Source organism: Hypomesus transpacificus, chromosome 1 (assembly GCF_021917145.1).
Source record: "Hypomesus transpacificus isolate Combined female chromosome 1, fHypTra1, whole genome shotgun sequence".
Lineage (NCBI taxonomy): Eukaryota > Metazoa > Chordata > Actinopteri > Osmeriformes > Osmeridae > Hypomesus > Hypomesus transpacificus.
The window spans coordinates 8,218,822-8,236,302 of NC_061060.1; the positions used below are offsets into that span (position 1 = coordinate 8,218,822).

At 42.0% G+C, this 17,481-nt stretch overlaps 2 protein-coding genes across 4 annotated transcripts; both read left to right on the top strand.

The window, feature by feature from the left end:
- Positions 1-189: 189 nt before the first annotated feature.
- On the top strand, positions 190-5,611 carry gsr (glutathione reductase). Its single transcript, XM_047023091.1, has 13 exons — positions 190-452; positions 1,104-1,130; positions 1,363-1,451; positions 1,993-2,062; positions 2,248-2,395; positions 2,516-2,570; positions 3,004-3,121; positions 3,254-3,325; positions 3,712-3,879; positions 4,107-4,218; positions 4,332-4,463; positions 4,690-4,823; positions 4,975-5,611. Exons 1-13 carry the CDS (start codon positions 216-218, stop codon positions 5,122-5,124), a joined length of 1,512 nt encoding a protein of 503 aa, XP_046879047.1. The 5' UTR covers positions 190-215; the 3' UTR covers positions 5,125-5,611.
- A 327-nt stretch (positions 5,612-5,938) lies between these two features.
- slc30a9 (solute carrier family 30 member 9) lies at positions 5,939-15,392 on the top strand. 3 transcript variants are annotated; one of them, XM_047022022.1, is made up of 19 exons: positions 5,939-6,021; positions 6,528-6,677; positions 6,810-7,019; positions 7,304-7,348; positions 7,488-7,587; positions 7,929-8,021; positions 8,184-8,266; positions 8,569-8,627; positions 9,288-9,355; positions 9,856-9,958; positions 10,128-10,183; positions 10,365-10,500; positions 10,634-10,673; positions 10,794-10,865; positions 10,970-11,077; positions 11,247-11,412; positions 11,779-11,908; positions 12,033-12,146; positions 14,462-15,392. In XM_047022022.1, exons 2-19 carry the CDS (start codon positions 6,569-6,571, stop codon positions 14,606-14,608), a joined length of 1,839 nt encoding a protein of 612 aa, XP_046877978.1. In that variant the 5' UTR covers positions 5,939-6,021; positions 6,528-6,568; the 3' UTR covers positions 14,609-15,392. The 3 variants fall into 3 exon arrangements, with proteins under 3 accessions (XP_046877978.1, XP_046877986.1, XP_046877969.1); XM_047022030.1 differs by having other exon boundaries at positions 5,957-6,050; positions 13,353-15,392; XM_047022013.1 differs by having other exon boundaries at positions 5,957-6,050.
- Positions 15,393-17,481: the final 2,089 nt, after the last annotated feature.

Consider the following 17,481-nt stretch of genomic DNA (forward strand, 5'->3'; position numbering starts at 1 on the left):
ATACTTAGAGCTATAGCTATATAACATTATTGTGTTAGTTTTTGCAATTGACTGTCGCCTATGGGTGTGCATCACCGTGACTAATAGTCAAAATTGTTTCTGGGATATACAGACCATTGTTGCAATTCACAATGACTAAGCACTAGCTTTCACTTTGGGGGAATGACCCTCCCATTCGCCTACACAGCGTCCGGTGGTATGTGGGCTTCCTGGTTATGGCAATAATAAAACAGATTACCCTGACTCAAGATCTGCTTTTGATTCTTCGGCAATCTCTCTCACCTTCTTTCAGACATAAAGTTATTCGTCGGAGCATGGCCTCAGACTCAGCAACCCGATTCGATTTTCTCGTGATAGGTGGTGGATCTGGAGGGTTGGCGGGTGCGCGGAGGGCAGCGGAGCTCGGAGCAACCACGGCCGTCATCGAGAGTCACAAACTCGGAGGTACCTGCGTGAGTAAAAAGTTATCCTGGTTTTAGCCTCTAGTATCTGAGAGTTACAAATACATTAGCTGCAATGGAATGGCATCGCATAGTGTCTACTGTATGTCCCGTCACGTGTGGATCACAGCGAGTTCATTGGGAAGCCTCGAGATCATCCTCTTTTTGTAGAATGTATTTTAAAAAGATTGTGCGCAATGTTGTGGTTAAAAGCAATGGGCACGTATCTAGCGCTCAAGTATTCTCCTGGCACATCATATTTTTGTAACAGGTACCAGTGGGATGGAAAACTGGCATTGCCCAGGGTAATATTTGCAGGCCAGTCCATTATATACTTCAGATGTGATCTCAGCTTATACAATGTAAAATGTAACAATTCATTTCCCCAACAATATACATACTTTTTAGAGCCTGATCCTGTTTTGCACAACATCAAACTGTAAAGCCTGTTTCTTAGATTCCTCGCCTTGTTTGCTGAACCATTTTTGAGAAGTAGATGATGTAAAAAAAAAAAATAAGACGTTTGTTCCATTGATGCGTACCCAGAAATCCAGTGTGACTTAAACACTACCAGTGTGACTTAAACATTTCTTTCTAGTCTATTTTAAAGGTTAGATATCATGTTTGTCATCTTTTGTTCTAATTATGTCTTTTTTTTCTCAGGTCAATGTTGGTTGTGTACCTAAGAAGGTATTTTCTTTGTGTCCTACTAGTAACTGTACTGCTTGAAAAGACTATGGCGTTGATTAGAGAATAGCCTATAGATAATATTTTTTTTGCTACTTTAACATGTTTTTATATAGTGCATCATTTCAGTGAATATAGTGTAAAACTGAACTTTATTAAAATGCAAAACAGATATAGAAAGTCCTTGTTAAAGGACTGAACATCTTGAACTCAAGACTTGTCACCCCTTCATCAGGTTATGTGGAACGCTGCAGTCCACGCAGAGTATTTGCATGATCATGCTGACTATGGGTTTGAAGGTGGACATGCTCATTTCAGCTGGGAGTGAGTAAACCTTTTATAGTGTGTACACTCGTGTTTCAGACATTCATTCCATTCTTCCTTGATATATAGTGTATCTTGTATGCACAAGCCAGGAAATGTTTTTGTTCAATCTGTTGCAAGAGTCTGTTGCATCACAAATGAGGTGTGCTTTGAGCAACAATAGCCATTGACTTTTAATACCCCTTCTCAACTTACACATAGCTCTATTGCTTCACTTCTAGCCCGGCTTCACACCTAAAAACAGCTAACTGTGGTCACTGTTTATGATAAGGTGAAGGAGTGGTTAAAACCGGAAAACCGTTGTGCTCTGACTGACGAGCACACTCCTGCTCTTAAGTAATTTGCCTGCTTTTGGCTATAAGCAAATAAGAAACAAAAAAAATCTGATTCATACTAGTGCGATCTTAAAATAAATGTTAACATAATGCCAATAAGTGTGTCATGTTAAGTAGTTGTTGGATGTTATTGGTGTAGTCATATTGTTTTAAGTTTGTCCTCTGTGCTGTCTTGTAATTCTATAGTATATTGTGTGTTTGTGCAGAACTATAAAGGCTAAAAGGGACGCATACATTAATAGGCTGAATCAAATTTATCGCAACAACCTTGACAAGGTAAGACCAAAACAGTTTCTACCCCCTCATTCAGTTTTTCATATTGTGTACTCTAATGTGATTTACATACATCAACTACTATCATTGCCATGTGTTAATTTATGCGATGTAACTGTTCTTAAGTTCAAATCTAAATTAAGATTTTTGGCATTGGTAAAATAATGTTGGCTGTTGCCTCCCTACAGGCAGAAATTGAGACAATTCAGGGTCATGCCAGGTTCACGGATGACCCTGAACCTACTGTGGAAGTTAATGGGAAGAAATACACAGCTCCTCACATCCTCATAGCCACTGGAGGGTGCCCTTCTGTCTTGAATGACAAGGAAGTTCCAGGTAAAGGACAAAAACAGAATTGTTATATGCCTGTGCTTTACTGAAGATATACAGTATGTGAGATATATTTGTTACAACCAATTGTTCCCTTTTCACCCAATTTTGTTGATTGTTTTTCAGGGGCAAGTCTTGGTATCACCAGTGATGGCTTTTTTGAAATTGAAAGCCTTCCTAAGTAAGTTTTTGTCAAATCACAGTATATCATTGCAAATCAGGAGGTGATAGATTCAGATCCCCCTCTGCAGTATGTTGCTTTGGATGAAAGTGTCTGCTAAATGAACTAATTATTAATATAATTACTGGTTTATTACACGGCTGTTCTTAACCCTGAAGAAAGCTCCATTCACTTGAATGGGGCTTCCCAACGTTCTGCGAGACCGTTGCTATGAATAACAGATCGCTGTCAAGGAAAAGTGGCCTTTTTGCTTCTATGCATTCACGTCTTTCGTAGCACTGCGCAAGTAGTCCGGTAACTTTTCAACCCCAGCGTACTCCATTGCTTAGCGACGTCAGCTGATCCGAAAACTATCGGAATAAAACGTATAGCCTATACCAGGCAATGTTTGTGAGCCATGAATCTGTGTTCAGAGTGTTCCTATCTCCAACAGGCGCAGTGTCATAGTGGGGCGCGGGATATATATTGCTGTGGAAATGGCAGGCATCCTTTCGACGCTGGGCTCCAAAACATCCGTCATTTGTCGAACAAACAGCGGTAAGGAGCATTTCAGAGAGAATTTCTTAATTACTATAAATGTATTTAGTTCATTTTGTTTGGTAAACTTTGGTTTGGTAAACCCAAATAATTACTTTTCATACCCTCTTCACCTCTTTATTCCCTGTAGGTGTTGCGGAACTTTGGACTCTGTGATAAGCTCTAATTGCACTAAAGAATTGCAGAACTCTGGCATAGAGTTGTGGAAGAATACTCAGGTAAAACCTTTGTTTTGCCCATGATGTCAAGGGCCGAGGAGAGAGAGAGAGAGAGAGAGAGAGAGAGAGAGAGGAGAGAGAGAGAGAGAGAGAGAGAGAGAGAGAGAGAGAGAGAGAGAGAGAGAGGAGAGAGAGAGAGAGAGGAGAGAGAGAGAGAGGGAGAGAGATGAGAGAGGAGAGAGAAGAGAGAGAGAGAGAGAGAGAGAGAGAGAGAGAGAGAGAGAGAGAGAGAGAGAGAGAGAGGAGAGAGAGAGAGAGAGAGAGAGAGAGAGAGAGAGAGAGAGAGAGAGAGAGAGAGAGAGAGAATATACATATTACATTTTCAAATTATGTTTATGCAGATTTGGCACGTATTTTCATATCTTGAATTCATTTTCTACCGATAGGTGAAGTCTGTGAGTAAAACAGACAAGGGTCTGGAGGTTACACTTGTCACCAAAGATCCAGAGAAGAAGAACGATGAGGAAAAGCTTGGAACCATCCAGGAAGTAGACTGTCTGCTATGGGCCATTGGTCGAGAGCCCAACACTGCTGGGCTTAACCTTAGCCAGATGGTGGGGATCAGTTTGCCTCTCTTGTCTATGTCTACTATGTCAGACAGTGTGTCAACCCATTTCAAGTATTTAGACCACTGTGACTTCCATTGCAAGTGCACTATATTAACCTCACTTCCGTAATCTGCACTTCCCCTTTTCCGCCATTTGACAGTACAAAAAGTGGTATAAAACAGAATGCCTTGTGAATGCCTTTGTGAAGATCAGTTGTCTGTTGTGTGTGGCAGGGTGTGGATATAGATGAGAAGGGCCACATTGTGGTTGACGAGTACCAGAACACCAACCGCCAGGGCATCTACGCTGTGGGAGATGTGTGTGGCAAAGCCCTCCTAACACCTGGTATGCTGCCAGCCATCTAGTATCGTCTATACTATACTGGTTCATCTAGAAAGTATCTCACAACCTTTGAACTGTTTCTTATGTGCTGTGTTTGTCGTGTTGCGTGCGGGCAGTGGCCATTGCTGCGGGCAGGAAGCTGGCACACAGACTGTTTGAGGGACAGACAGAATCTAAGGTGGACTACTCCAACATTCCGACAGTAGTGTTCAGCCACCCACCCATCGGCACGGTGGGACTCACGGAAGGTGAGTGCGCCCTTACCAAATATGGCTTCAGGTGGGTAGTGGCTTAGACAAAATTGTCCCCCTCTGATTTGGGAAGATTGTATTAAGAGTTACAGTTTGGTGATTACAGCATTAAATATTTTGTGTTGTTAACAGTGTGCTCGCAGTGTTTCTCCACATTGTACCACAGTCTCTTGGATTTCTGCAATGTAAGGTGGTGTTCTTACTCTTGGTCTTCACATTACAGAGGAAGCTGTTAAAATCAGAGGAAAAGAAAATATAAAGACATACACAACCTCATTCACCCCCATGTACCATGCAGTCACCACCAGAAAGACTCAGTGTGTCATGAAACTGGTGTGTGAGGGCAAGGAGGAGAAGGTAGGAAGGGACTGTTACAGGAACGATTATATTAATCAGATGCTTGTCTGATACTTGGCTTTTCTGAATCCCCCTTGGCTTCTTGGTTTGACCAGATGCCTTTGCAGCTCTGCGGTGTGTGTTATCCGTAACATCTGTCTCTCTTCTTTAGGTAGTTGGCCTTCATATGCAGGGCATGGGCTGTGACGAGATGCTGCAGGGCTTTGCAGTTGCCATGAAGATGGGAGCTACCAAAGCCGATTTTGACAAGACTATTGCGATTCACCCCACCTCTTCTGAGGAGCTGGTGACGATGCGTTAGCCTGATGTTCACTACTGACATTCTTCCTCTGGCACCAGTACAGATCATCATACCAGGACAGAGGGACCTGACCTCTTCCCATGACAACTGCTTGACGAATCATTGTACAAGGAGAAGCTCTGTACTTCCATTTTCTCTCATTCAAGTGATGTTTGTTGTGCTCTGTGTTTTTGACTCATTTTTAAACAATAACCTATATGGACCAATTGAGCAACTGCTTTCTTCAACTGTACTGTGGATGTGAAAGCAGGGCTTATTAATTAATCAACGATGCTAGTTTATTTTCGATTGATTGTGAAATGGAAGTGAAGGATCTATCATCATTGTTGTCAAGTCATTGCTTAGGGTGGTAAGATCTCTCTATCCTAGTGTATATCACCACAATCATAAGTCTTCAATGAACACCCACCAATTACTATTACTACAGCTACTGCTTTATCACAACTGTATTGTATTGATTTAATAAACCAGAATTTTTTCTCAAGTATTGCATTGTAATCTCTTTTTAATATATTAATTAAATGTGCGCTAACTTATTAATGATAAGACAATTGTTACGGTTGTGGCGTACAGTATGTTCTGCAATGTAATACAAAAATGTAACAAGTAAATAGCATTACTTGTACATTATAAGTGTAAAACATTCCTTCTACGTACGCCTCTTAACACAAATCTCAAGGCTTTACCTTTATTGATTTGTTATTCGAAGGAGACGGATCGGAATATGTTTTAATTGGATGATATGTGACCTTCATTTGCATGGCGTTTATGATCGCGATATGAGGTAGCTTGAACATACGCTAGTCCAGATTCTCACGAGAGTAGCGTCACTTCATGTTTGTCAGTGATGGTAGCAGTGGTTAGCAAGCGGATTGACAGAACTTGAAATGGACTGAGGTATGCCGAGCAAACATCACATTAGAAAGGTATCTGTAACTATTAAATGTCGTGTTAAATGGCCAGGTCTATGGACTATTCATGCAAGATTTGCTTTCCTAAATAGAAAGTCGGTATAACTGTGTAGCTAGCTAGCTTGATAGCTAACCTATGTAGCTAAACTAGCTGGAGCTCGTCTCCAATCCTGATGCCTGATGGCCTCAGTTGGAGGTTTCAGTTCAGTGATGTTGCGAGTAGCCGGTTCGTCAGCCAAAAGACTTGCAATCTAGATAACCACCAACACTTATTAATGTCTTGTCTGTGAATACAAAGTAGCTGCCAGTTGATCGTGACCACTGAATGTGTCGAGCGTTTAAAGGCTTATGTTTGTTAGCTTGTTTGGTCACTCTTGGCAGGTTGTAAGGATGTTAACTGTTGCCAAGTAGTGGATGGGACGCACAGACTCCAGTGACTGACGAACTAACTAACCAATACACTAAAGTTGCTTCCTTTTGACAATAACACAGCAAGTTCCAACATTGCTCTACTAAGCCCCGCCAGTGCGAGGATGTTCCCCGGCCTCTCTCAGAGACCATGGCAAGTCTTCTGCAGGGTCTACCTGCATCACAGATCCCCCCTGTCACAACGACCCCCCTGGGTTGCCAGACCATGCTACGGTGAGTCTTGCACCTTAAAGACAATTTTGGTTGGTGGTGTTTGAGATCTTGTGCTTGGTGCTAGCCACATAAAGTGTGTCAAGAACGTCATTTGGAGAAGACAGCATGATCATAACCCTGATGCATTTGTAGGCTGGCAAAATGGAGGGATACACAGTCTGTGGTTGAGCCTTCCAGACTATCGCGTAGCTTCTCTCACTTTGGGCCACGTACAGTACTACTCTACCTCCGGCAGTAGTAAAGACGGACCACCGTCACCACCAGGTCCAGACAGTCCTCCTACTGCAGAGAAGGTGTTAGCTGGGGCAGCACTGCCAGCACAGCCTTCTTCAGACACAACAGGTAACCGACAAGTTCCTGCTTGTGTACATTTTGACTGAACACAAGACTGTAAAAGGTTAATTTGACTAGAGAATTTGTTTCAGTAAATTTTGATGGTAATGCTGCTGTTTTCGTATGTGCCCCGTTACCAATGGCCCATCCTTATCTATCAAATAGCTTTTAGTCGTTCTGGTAAGTGGGCCATCAGCATGACTGTGTCTTAACTGTGTTCAGTTATGATCAGTTATGATTTTGGCCTTTGTAAAAAGGCAGTAAGACTGATGGTTAATCTAATTAATTCTCAGGGGCACCTCTCAGGCTGACTAAAGCTGAGACCATTCAGGTCAAAGGTAACTCTGAACCATACCTGTACTTCATATTTCTTGGCTCTATGTTGCATTGGAAGACTTTTGTCTATGTTCTCTATGTTGCATTGGAAGTTTTTCTATATGGCTTCAACTTACTATATGCCCTGCTGTATGTTATCAGTGCGGGCTGTTCTGAAGAAGAGGGATTATGGATCTAAGTACACTCAGAACAACTTTATCACTGCAGTCAGAGCCATGAATGAGTTCTGTCTCAAACCGAGGTAAATATTCTCCAAACAGTGTATACATCTGTAATGAACCATACATTGGGTTAGCACTGCATTTCTCAATGTTTGTGCTTTGTTAAAAATGGTTGAATGCTAATGTTTTTTTAGGTATTCATCTTTTCCAAGATGGTAATAATATAAGTTGCACCCCGCACACAACCTCTGCACTGTTTCCTCGGGGCTAATGAGTGAACACACTGCTGTAATTATAACATTAAGACTGGCTAGCATGGTTGTAACTTCTCCATGTATGCAGCATTGAGTTCTATCAGGCTCCTGTGTTTCTCGTCTCTTCCTTAAATGACTGGCCCCTCCTCTATCTGATGTGACTTCAGTGACCTGGAGCAGCTAAGAAAGATCCGCAGGCGCAGCCCCCATGATGACACAGAGGCTTTCACTGTTTTCTTGCGGTCAGACGTTGAGGCCAAGTCAGTACATTCTTCTCCCCTTCTCTTTTGAAAGACGTTTCTGGCCTTGTGTCTCTGAACATGTTTATTGAACCAGTTCTTGTCAAAGTGATGGTACATTAAATATTATTCAATAGTTCGATGATCTCCTTGTTCTGAGGTATGCATGTGTCTGACTTCCAGAGCTCTGGATGTGTGGGGTAGTCCAGAAGCCCTTGACAGAGAGAGGAAACTCAGGAAAGAGGTGGAGAGAGAGTACGAAGAAAGTAGGTATCCCCAAGCCTGCAAGTTCAATCAGTGGCTGTTGAAAACATGACATGCAAAGGGATTATATATGTGGGCGTATGCTATGTTTACATGCTTTTGTGTGGGGTTTTTTAGACACACAAAGTCTGACTCATGAAATAGGTGTGGAGATGCATTGATATACCCTAGCTGAAAATGTTCCTCCCCTGCTTTCACAGAAACCTGATTGGTAACAGGAAGTTTTAAAGTTAACTGACATCCACAGGCTTAAACTAAGTGCCTAAAATGAGCACTTCTTAACATTTTTGCTTTTATTCTCTAGATATTTTCCGGAATCAGCAACTGCTGAAGGAATACAAAGATTTCTGGGGTAACACAAAGGTGAGCTTAATCATGTGCCTGAAGATGATCATTCCTTTTAGAAACAAACACACTTCATAGTTCATTTCTCTCCTGTTAACATCTTGTTCAGTGTAGGATGAAGGCTATTCTTCAAATTTTATCTAACATCATGTTTCATGTTTCAATCAATTCAGTCCTAAGCAAATCGATTATTGCCGACTGGACAGCATGAAAGATGATTGTCTTTCGTTGTGCTGTTACCCAGAACCCTCACATGACCTCTGCCCCCATTTGAGGTTACAGAGCCCATACAGCTTTGCATCCCCGCATCTACATGACAATGTCATTCAACCTGACTGTCATTCATAGCGTCTCTACTTTGTGTTGTGCTAACCGGCTGTCAATAAACCTTTACAGTACTTTACCTCTCTAGCAAGTGTTGGGGAATTCTATACTCTTTCACTTTTTGTGCTAGAAGATCCTATTTATTCACATTCTCCTATCTCACATATGAGGGACCCGTGATGGAACAATGCAAGATGTGTACAGTTGAAGTGGGATATGCATGTTTTGTGAACGGATTCTTGTTGTTTTATACAATGATGTTACTCATATAGCACAGTGCTGAAATTCCTTCTTTGACTCAGTGTACCAGTAGAAGGCTTGATCTTTCCATCTTCCGTCTCTTGTCCTATGCAGCCTCGATCAGGAAAGAGAGCGACATTTTCACAAGGACCAGGGAAGGTAGTGATGGTGGCAATATGCATGTAAGTACCAGGGTATATTATCCGTTATTTTGAACTGTTCTGTTAAATAAGTTGAAGTGTATGGGAGACATGCATACCTATGTCAAACATTAAAACCAGGTCCGTATGCTGCTTTTTTGCAGCAGATGAAACTCTTGCAACTTACAGTTAGTCTAACCTAAATGAGCTGGAGTCTGTTCTCACAAGAGAGCCAAGTGTTAAGCTATTGGATTAGAAGTATCGAGTTAGCAGGCATGTGCGGTCACATGAGGACCAACCAGTCCAAACCCACCCCCACCCACCCTGCTCAGTGTTCTGCAGGAAGTTTGGAATTCCTTAATATACTACACACCAACAGCATGGGTCTTTACCCAGGGCTGGATGCATCCTTTGTCATGTTCAAAATCCATTGAATCCAGTCATTAGTATACCATCAGAATGAAATACACATCTCCTTTTTCTCATAACTCAATACCAGAAGTTCTGATGCATTGACCGGTATGTCCTCTTATCTGTCTCAGCAATGGACTGAATTTTATCTTCAAGCTTCTGGCTTGGGTGTACACTGGATCAGCCAGCATGTTCTCAGAAGCCATCCACTCCCTTGCTGACACCTGCAACCAGGTGAGATACAATACCCTCTCATCTTCAGGGGACCAGAGCGACATCCATATTCCATGAACACTTAGAGCTGGGTAGAGCTGGAATGGATAGCAATCACTGATAGTGTCCTGTGGGTGATATGTATGGGATCAGGGTTGATTTAATTCCGCTTGGATCATGTCTCCTGCAGGCTCTTCTTGCACTTGGAATCAGCCAGTCTGTCCGGAATCCTGATGCTGTCCACCCGTAAGCACCATGCCACCATAGATGACTCGTTCAAACTGAAGTCCAACTTTTAGTCTTAACTAAATTAACTGACCCTAAAATGGGACTTTAATTGAATTCCCCCGCACACATGTACAAGTCAAATGTTTTGTTTCCATCCCACAATGATCTCATCCTTAAACTCACCTTTTTATTTGGACAGATATGGCTTCTCCAATATGCGCTACATTGCCTCACTCATCAGTGGAGTGGGTATCTTTATGATGGGAGCAGGCCTCTCCTGGTATCATGGCATCATGGGATTGCTGCACCCACAGCAAATTGAATCCCTGCTCTGGGTGGGTGGCCATCTTTCTGATCTCTACTACTTCCTGCATCACTTTAAATCAAAACATGTTGAGTGTTAGGCGGAAAAGTGGTTTGGGAATGCTGTCGGCTAGTCTTAATGGATGCCTTGTGTTTATCTCTCAGGCATACTGTATTTTAGCTGGATCTTTGGTGTCGGAAGGAGGTAGGTTACAAAATAGTTTCCCACCATCCCTTAAGTCTAGGAATCCCTTTTAATAAGTAGAATGGAAAATAATACTCATGTTTTAATCTAGTGTTCATTTGTTGTTTCTCATCTCCTCAGCAACACTACTAGTAGCGATCAACGAAATAAAAAAGAGTGCTCAACAGCATGACATTTCTTTCTATGAATATGGTACGTACTAGCTCAAATGAAGGTGCTTTTGGTATGTGTTGGATACGTGCATGTGTTTGTTGATTTTGGAGACAGTGACTATCTGTTTGGTTTTGGTGGGGCAGTGATGCAGAGTCGAGACCCCAGCACTAACGTTGTCCTGCTGGAAGATGCTGCTGCTGTTCTTGGAGTCATCATGGCTGCCAGCTGCATGGGACTCACATCCCTCACAGGTACACACACACACACACACCCCTCTGTCCAACACAGAGAAACGGATGATAAAAAATAAAGAAACAAGTGGAACAATGCTGCATCGTCCGTCTGCAATCCGTGCCCCACAGTGGGATGATTATCTTACCCAGTCTCGTCCTCTGCTTCCGTGTGCTACCCATCTCACAGGTAACCCCTACTACGACAGCTTGGGCTCGCTGGGCGTGGGCACCTTGCTGGGCGCTGTGTCGGCCTTCCTCATCTACACCAACACAGAGGCACTTCTGGGGAGATCCATTCAGGCCGAGCACGTACAGAAGCTCACAGAGTTCCTGGAGAATGACCCTGCCGTCAGGTGCATATGTCCTTCAGTATAACAGGCTAGGCCACTGGGTCAGGAAATCTCTACTGATGCTCAAACAAGGTTTATTCCAGTACACAGCTGTTGAGCTTGTTACAGTAGTTATGTTGGTCTACTGTACTTTGAACATCATGCATCACAAAGCAGCTTGATGTAGATCGGTAGAGTTAGGGGGGCATTTATTTTCTTTTGAGACTTTTCAGAAAACGTATTTTCAATCCACTACAAACTTATGTTCAGACAAAACCTTTTTATTTTATTTGACATGCCATTCGGGTCAGTATTTGATCACCCTTTAATCCAGGTTCTTGTGTCAATTAAAGATATTCAACTTTGTCACTTTGTTTTTCCTGTGACCAGGGCCATCCATGATGTGAAGGCCACAGACTTGGGGCTGAGTAAAGTGCGCTTCAAGGCAGAGGTGGACTTTGATGGGAGAGTGGTGACACGCTCTTACCTGGAGAAGCAGGACATCGAACAGATTCTCACCGTGAGGCTTTTCCCCCTACCAGATTTCCTTTCTCAGCAGCGTTGTATAGTATTTAGTTGCATTCATCCCTGTGTCTGAAACCCATTTTGTGTGTGTGTGTGGTGTGTTTGTGTGTGGTGTACAGGAGATCCAGCAGGTCAAGACTGCTGAGGAGTTGGAGAGCTTCATGCTGAAGCATGGGGAGAACATCATTGACACCCTGGGAGCAGAGGTGGACCGTCTGGAGAAAGAGCTCAAGGTACAGGATTCCTCTGGTCAGGAGGAGCTACCACTTTTTAAGTTCACAAGTTTGATCTGAGAGAGGTTCATCATTCATTTCTTTTGCACACGGTGGCCCTCATTTACGAAACGGACGTATGACAGAAACCTGGGCTCACCGTCATTTCTATGCAAAGCTCTGCATTGAGCAGTTTGATCATAGCCTCCGCTTATGTCCAAGTATGTCAAGTCTCAACTCCTACTCGCTACTGATATTCAGCCAACTCATTAGACTAGGCGACTGGTGATATCATTTCAAGCTATTCAAATTAAACAGTTCAAATAATGGGTAAGTTAACGTTATGCAATGTGATAGCTTAGTTCAGTGGTTCTCAACCCTGGTCCTCAAGTACCCCCTGTCCGGCATGTTTTAGATATTTCCCTGTTCCAACACACCTGATTCAAATGAATGGTTGTTAGCAGGCTTCTGCATAACTAGATAACGACCCATTCATTTGAATCAGGTGTGTTGGAGCAGGGAAACATCTAAAACATGCAGGACAGGGGGTACTTGAGGATCAGGGTTGAGAACCACTGGCTTCGTTGTTTATCAGTCACCTATTTCAACAAAAGCTGTGACAGTCATCAAATGTCTACAATGACAGTGGCTCTGTTAGACCTCCAAGCACCCGTAAGACACACAAGGTTTTTGGGGGGACTGTAGGGATCTTTCTATGGAGAGTGACTTTAGAGTTTCAATTCTGTTCTTGGATGTGTTGTGTATCTCCATGTCGTAAACTCTAGGAGCATGGCCTCTAAACTGAGAAGACATGGGGGCGCGGTTTTAAAATGACGATTGTTTTTAGGCGCCACATTTATCATGCCTGATTGTTCTTATGTTGTGATTGGTAAGATATAAACGATTCATAAAAAACACATTACCTTTATCCACATTTACATGTATTCATTTAGCAGACGCTTTTATCCAAAGCGACTTCCAAGAGAGAGCTTTACAGAGTGCAAAGGTCACTCTGTAAAGCTCAAAACATGAAGCACATATTGTGAACAACCAAAATGTGCCAACGGTATCCAAAGATAATTTCTGTGCTGGAGTATGTGCACCTTTCTACATTAGATTGAATAATGATCAGAAGTTGACCTTCTCCCTCCATGCTTTGAAGCTTTCATCCAGAAGTATAATTGTAGCTGTGTGATTGGCTGATCTCACACCTTTTTCCCTCCACAGCAACGTAACCCAGAAGTTCGACACGTAGATCTGGAGATCCTATAACGCTACAAAATATGCTCTTAGAAAAGTCCCACCACAGCATAAAGGAAGTAGAGGGTTGGGGGAGGGATAGCAGCCAAGCCAAACCTCTGCTCTCATCCTCCCATTCCCTGCATCATCTACCTTCGCCTTGGTTCCCATTCATCCTCTTATCCCCACTCATCAGAAGAAGTCTTACAGTAGAATAGTCTGAAACACCCAAGCCAGCAATCACGCTGGAACGGTATTGTGGTCCTTTTCTGTTTTCTTTTTACTGAACCATGCCATGTGCTGCAGTGTCACAGGGGGGGTTCAAATAGGAAGGCAGAGCTGTAGTAGAGACATACATGGTGTGTCAGTGTATTTATGGAAGCACAGCAAGTCTCTCTCACAAGCTCCAAACAACTTTGTTTCAGTGTGATTTGTTTTTTTGTTTTGTTTTAAGCTGGCAATGCACCGTTTTCTATTTGGTTTAGCTGACTTTTGTTCATGTGTCAACATGAATTGTCAAGTCAGCAGATACCAAGACGACTCAACAGATAATGGTCTTTCTGATTGGTATCAGTCACACATATAGTACAAAATGCTATTGAGCTGTGAAGAATCATAACCCATCTTGAGGTACGCTTTTTATGTTTATAACAAAACACTGATTTTAAGCTTCTGAGTTATTTTGAGGTAAGCTGTGAAGTATGTGGAAAAGGTATTTCACATGATATATTGTTAAAGCAAAAGCTCAAGCACAAAACAATTTGACTACAAATTGATGTAATGGTATCAGCTTAGTGATGAGATTGTATACCAAGGTATATGAATATAACATAGATGAAGGAAAAGAAGGCTTTTTCTTTTTTTCCACCTATTTACCAGATTTGAGTGAGCTCACAGAGTTTGAAGGCTGCAATGATGAACTTTCTAGAAACTTAAGACTATCAAAGTAATAGCATATACAGATGTTCGAAAACCAAGTATATTTAAGTAATTGATGTTCGAGTAAGAAAAACCTAGTCATCATGCAAGTCCTCGGAAGCATCTGAATTATTACCTGAATGTTGTCTTTCCCTTAACACCTCCCATCATCCATACAGCTGCATCATCCATACAGCTGCATCATCCATACAGCTGCATCATCCATACAGCTGCATCATCCATACAGCTGCATCATCCATACAGCTGCATCATCCATACAGCTGCATCATCCATACAGCTGCATCATCCCTTCTCAGATGCAGTAGTAGGCTACATCCCTCTTCAAGTCGCTGTTGCTGCACTGACTTCCTCCAAACAGGAGGATGGTCACATGTTTGCGCTCTCAGTAGCTGGTTCGCAGAAGACAGATAGTATGTTTGGCTCCAAAGATGAAGTACTCAATGGACATCCACACAGAGAGAATCCCCTCTCCTTCCTCCCTCTCTTAGCCAGTGTAAATAGTAGTTCTGTCGTGGGTGTGACATGATGTAAAATTATAAATGATGAACCCTGTTTTCATTTATTTTATTTTTCTTACATTTTTGGTAGACTGTTCTCTGTAAAGAAAATGGATATAGCACTGACTCTGCAGTTGTATGGTATACATCAATACCCATCAATCTGTGGTTTGTGGTGTAGGTACCTTATGCTCACTGTGCAGACCAAGGTGGTGTACATGGTGTACAGATGTACATACAGGTGTATTCTCATTGTCAACCTTCTGTGGTTCATTAACCTGGTCAAACCTGCATTGGATTCAATGGCCGTGCTTGTCACACTGTCAGGCTGATTCAGGGTGCAGGAGACTGGTTTGCACTTTCAGTCATGAGTGATAAGCTGAGTACTTTCTAAGATGGGAGCTTGAGTTTAGTTTTGTAATGCAGGAAGTTGAGGTGGATATATCTTTTTCATTTTTTTTTTTTCAAGGTGTTTATTGATTGTCATATTGCCCTTTTGTTAACAAAAATAATGTAACTACTGCTGAAGGACTTTAAATAAATTGAAATTAATTTATTAAATCATATTTGGCGTTTTTGCCTTTGAAAATTGGTTGTGCGTCTTTATGTATGTTTTATTGGCTATCATTTGCCAAAACATTTAATTTGTTTGGCCTCAACTTTCTTCCACTAAAGCCCACTCGAGATTTCATTGCAGTGCTGTAGAAAGTGACTGTTCTTTGGTCTAGTACAGCTCACATCATCTATGTATGAGGCCTGATTGCCCCCAAATGGTTTTGAGTTTACTTGTGTGACGTAAATGTATGGAAATCCACTTAGACAAACGTTACCAAATACAGGACCCTGGGTCATTCATAAATAAAAACATATATATTTCAAACATGTTAAAAGTTTTGATGGATGTGGTGAAGAAACTGTATCGTTTTTAGTGCCTCTCTGAATATGAAATAACTGTACAGGTAGGCCGTTAGATGGTGCCGTTGCAAGGATAAGACGCTGTACACGCTGACGTCAATAAAAACAGTCATTTCCAACCAGCCTGCGCATTGACCAACCGTTGAGGAACATCACGTACAGCATCGCGCTCGAACCGTTCCAGACCAAATCGACTGAAATTATTGTTCGTCATGGCAGAGAACCTCAAGAAAAAGGACATGCTTCGTTTCAGGTTTTTTATATTACATGTTGTGTAACACATTTTTGTGTTTAGAGCGCGCCACTGTCATTTCTCGTCATACCATTCCCAAATCAATTGTACGGCTGCCCATCTTGTCGTTTTCTTTCATGTGTCACTTTCTCCTTTCGTCACACTTGCGTTTGCCTAATTAACAGATTCATGAGTGATAGTTTACGTCTGACTTTATACCCATGTGTCGATGGGGCGCTCTTAAACCAGGAGATATGAATCACAACATTTTCTGTTTTGCACCTGCGTTGAATAGACCTAATTTGCACATCACATGCAGTTACATCGTTAAACTGCGCTGTTTACGAAACAACATGTCATTTACAACGTTGACCATTACAGTGTACCGTTTGTGTTAATTGAATACATGTTTTCTGGTCGCTGTTGTCCAAGATGGGGGCGCAATATACCGTTACAGGCTTGTTGGGTTCTCAAATCCATGAAGCCACCCCCTCCGCTCCTCATGGACCAGCAAAACCATCAACCATTTGTACATCGATCAGTCGTACCTTTTTGTTTGCAAACGGACATCTACACGTTGTCAGTGCAGGGTGAACACTTTTGAGATTAAAAGCAACCGACGCATATTTGCTCTATGCTTTTAGCCTCTTTACAGTGCTGCCTTGTAGAATCATGTTCAAGCAGCATTGTACAGGGCTATGACAGCATAGAGATCTCTTCCACAGTGACATTCCCTTCTCTCTGAATGCGACCCAATGAATGACATCATCCAGTGGGTTGTCATGCTTGCATACAGTGGACATGAAAGTGAATTACTCATGTGTATCCTGCCACAGTTTATCTCGAATAGCATCTTACATTTCAGACACATTTCCAAGACACCACGAAGATTTTGATTTCCAGTTGAAGTACTCTGGCTTGAATAATGTATTTGTAACCCAACTAGGTTAAAATTTGCTGTAGGTAAGATGTATAATTGAAATCAGTTTTATTCACAATATTCAAAATATAGTGAATCAGTTCTATTCAAAATACAGTTAATAAGTCATTACTAATTATGCCTCCAAAATATCTGTGCATCATCTTTTGATAGGACAATCAAAATAAAAACATGTTTTTTCTTCACTGTCTGTGGCTATAATTGTGGGTTGGTAATCTCTAGAGAAATTACATGTTATGATGACTGCTCAAAAACAATGTGTTAAGCCCAACATTGAGGTAAAAGGCTTAGCTTGGCACAACATGTATACGATATACTTTCCTTTTCCCACCTCACTGCACTCAGATTAGTGTTGGAAGCATGGTTGGTTAAGGAGACACCTTGGTGTTAATTATCCAACAAGGTTACGGTCATTGGAGGTCATCTTACTCCACCGCTACTCAGTGTTTGTATTGCAGCTCAGTCCTCTATCGTGTCCAGCCGTGGCTGGTGTACTGTTTAAAAGCATAGGTCTACTGAAGTTCTCGTAAAACAGCAGAACATGTCTCTGGAAGTTTTGCATGCCAGATCATAGATATCATAGATCATTCCAGT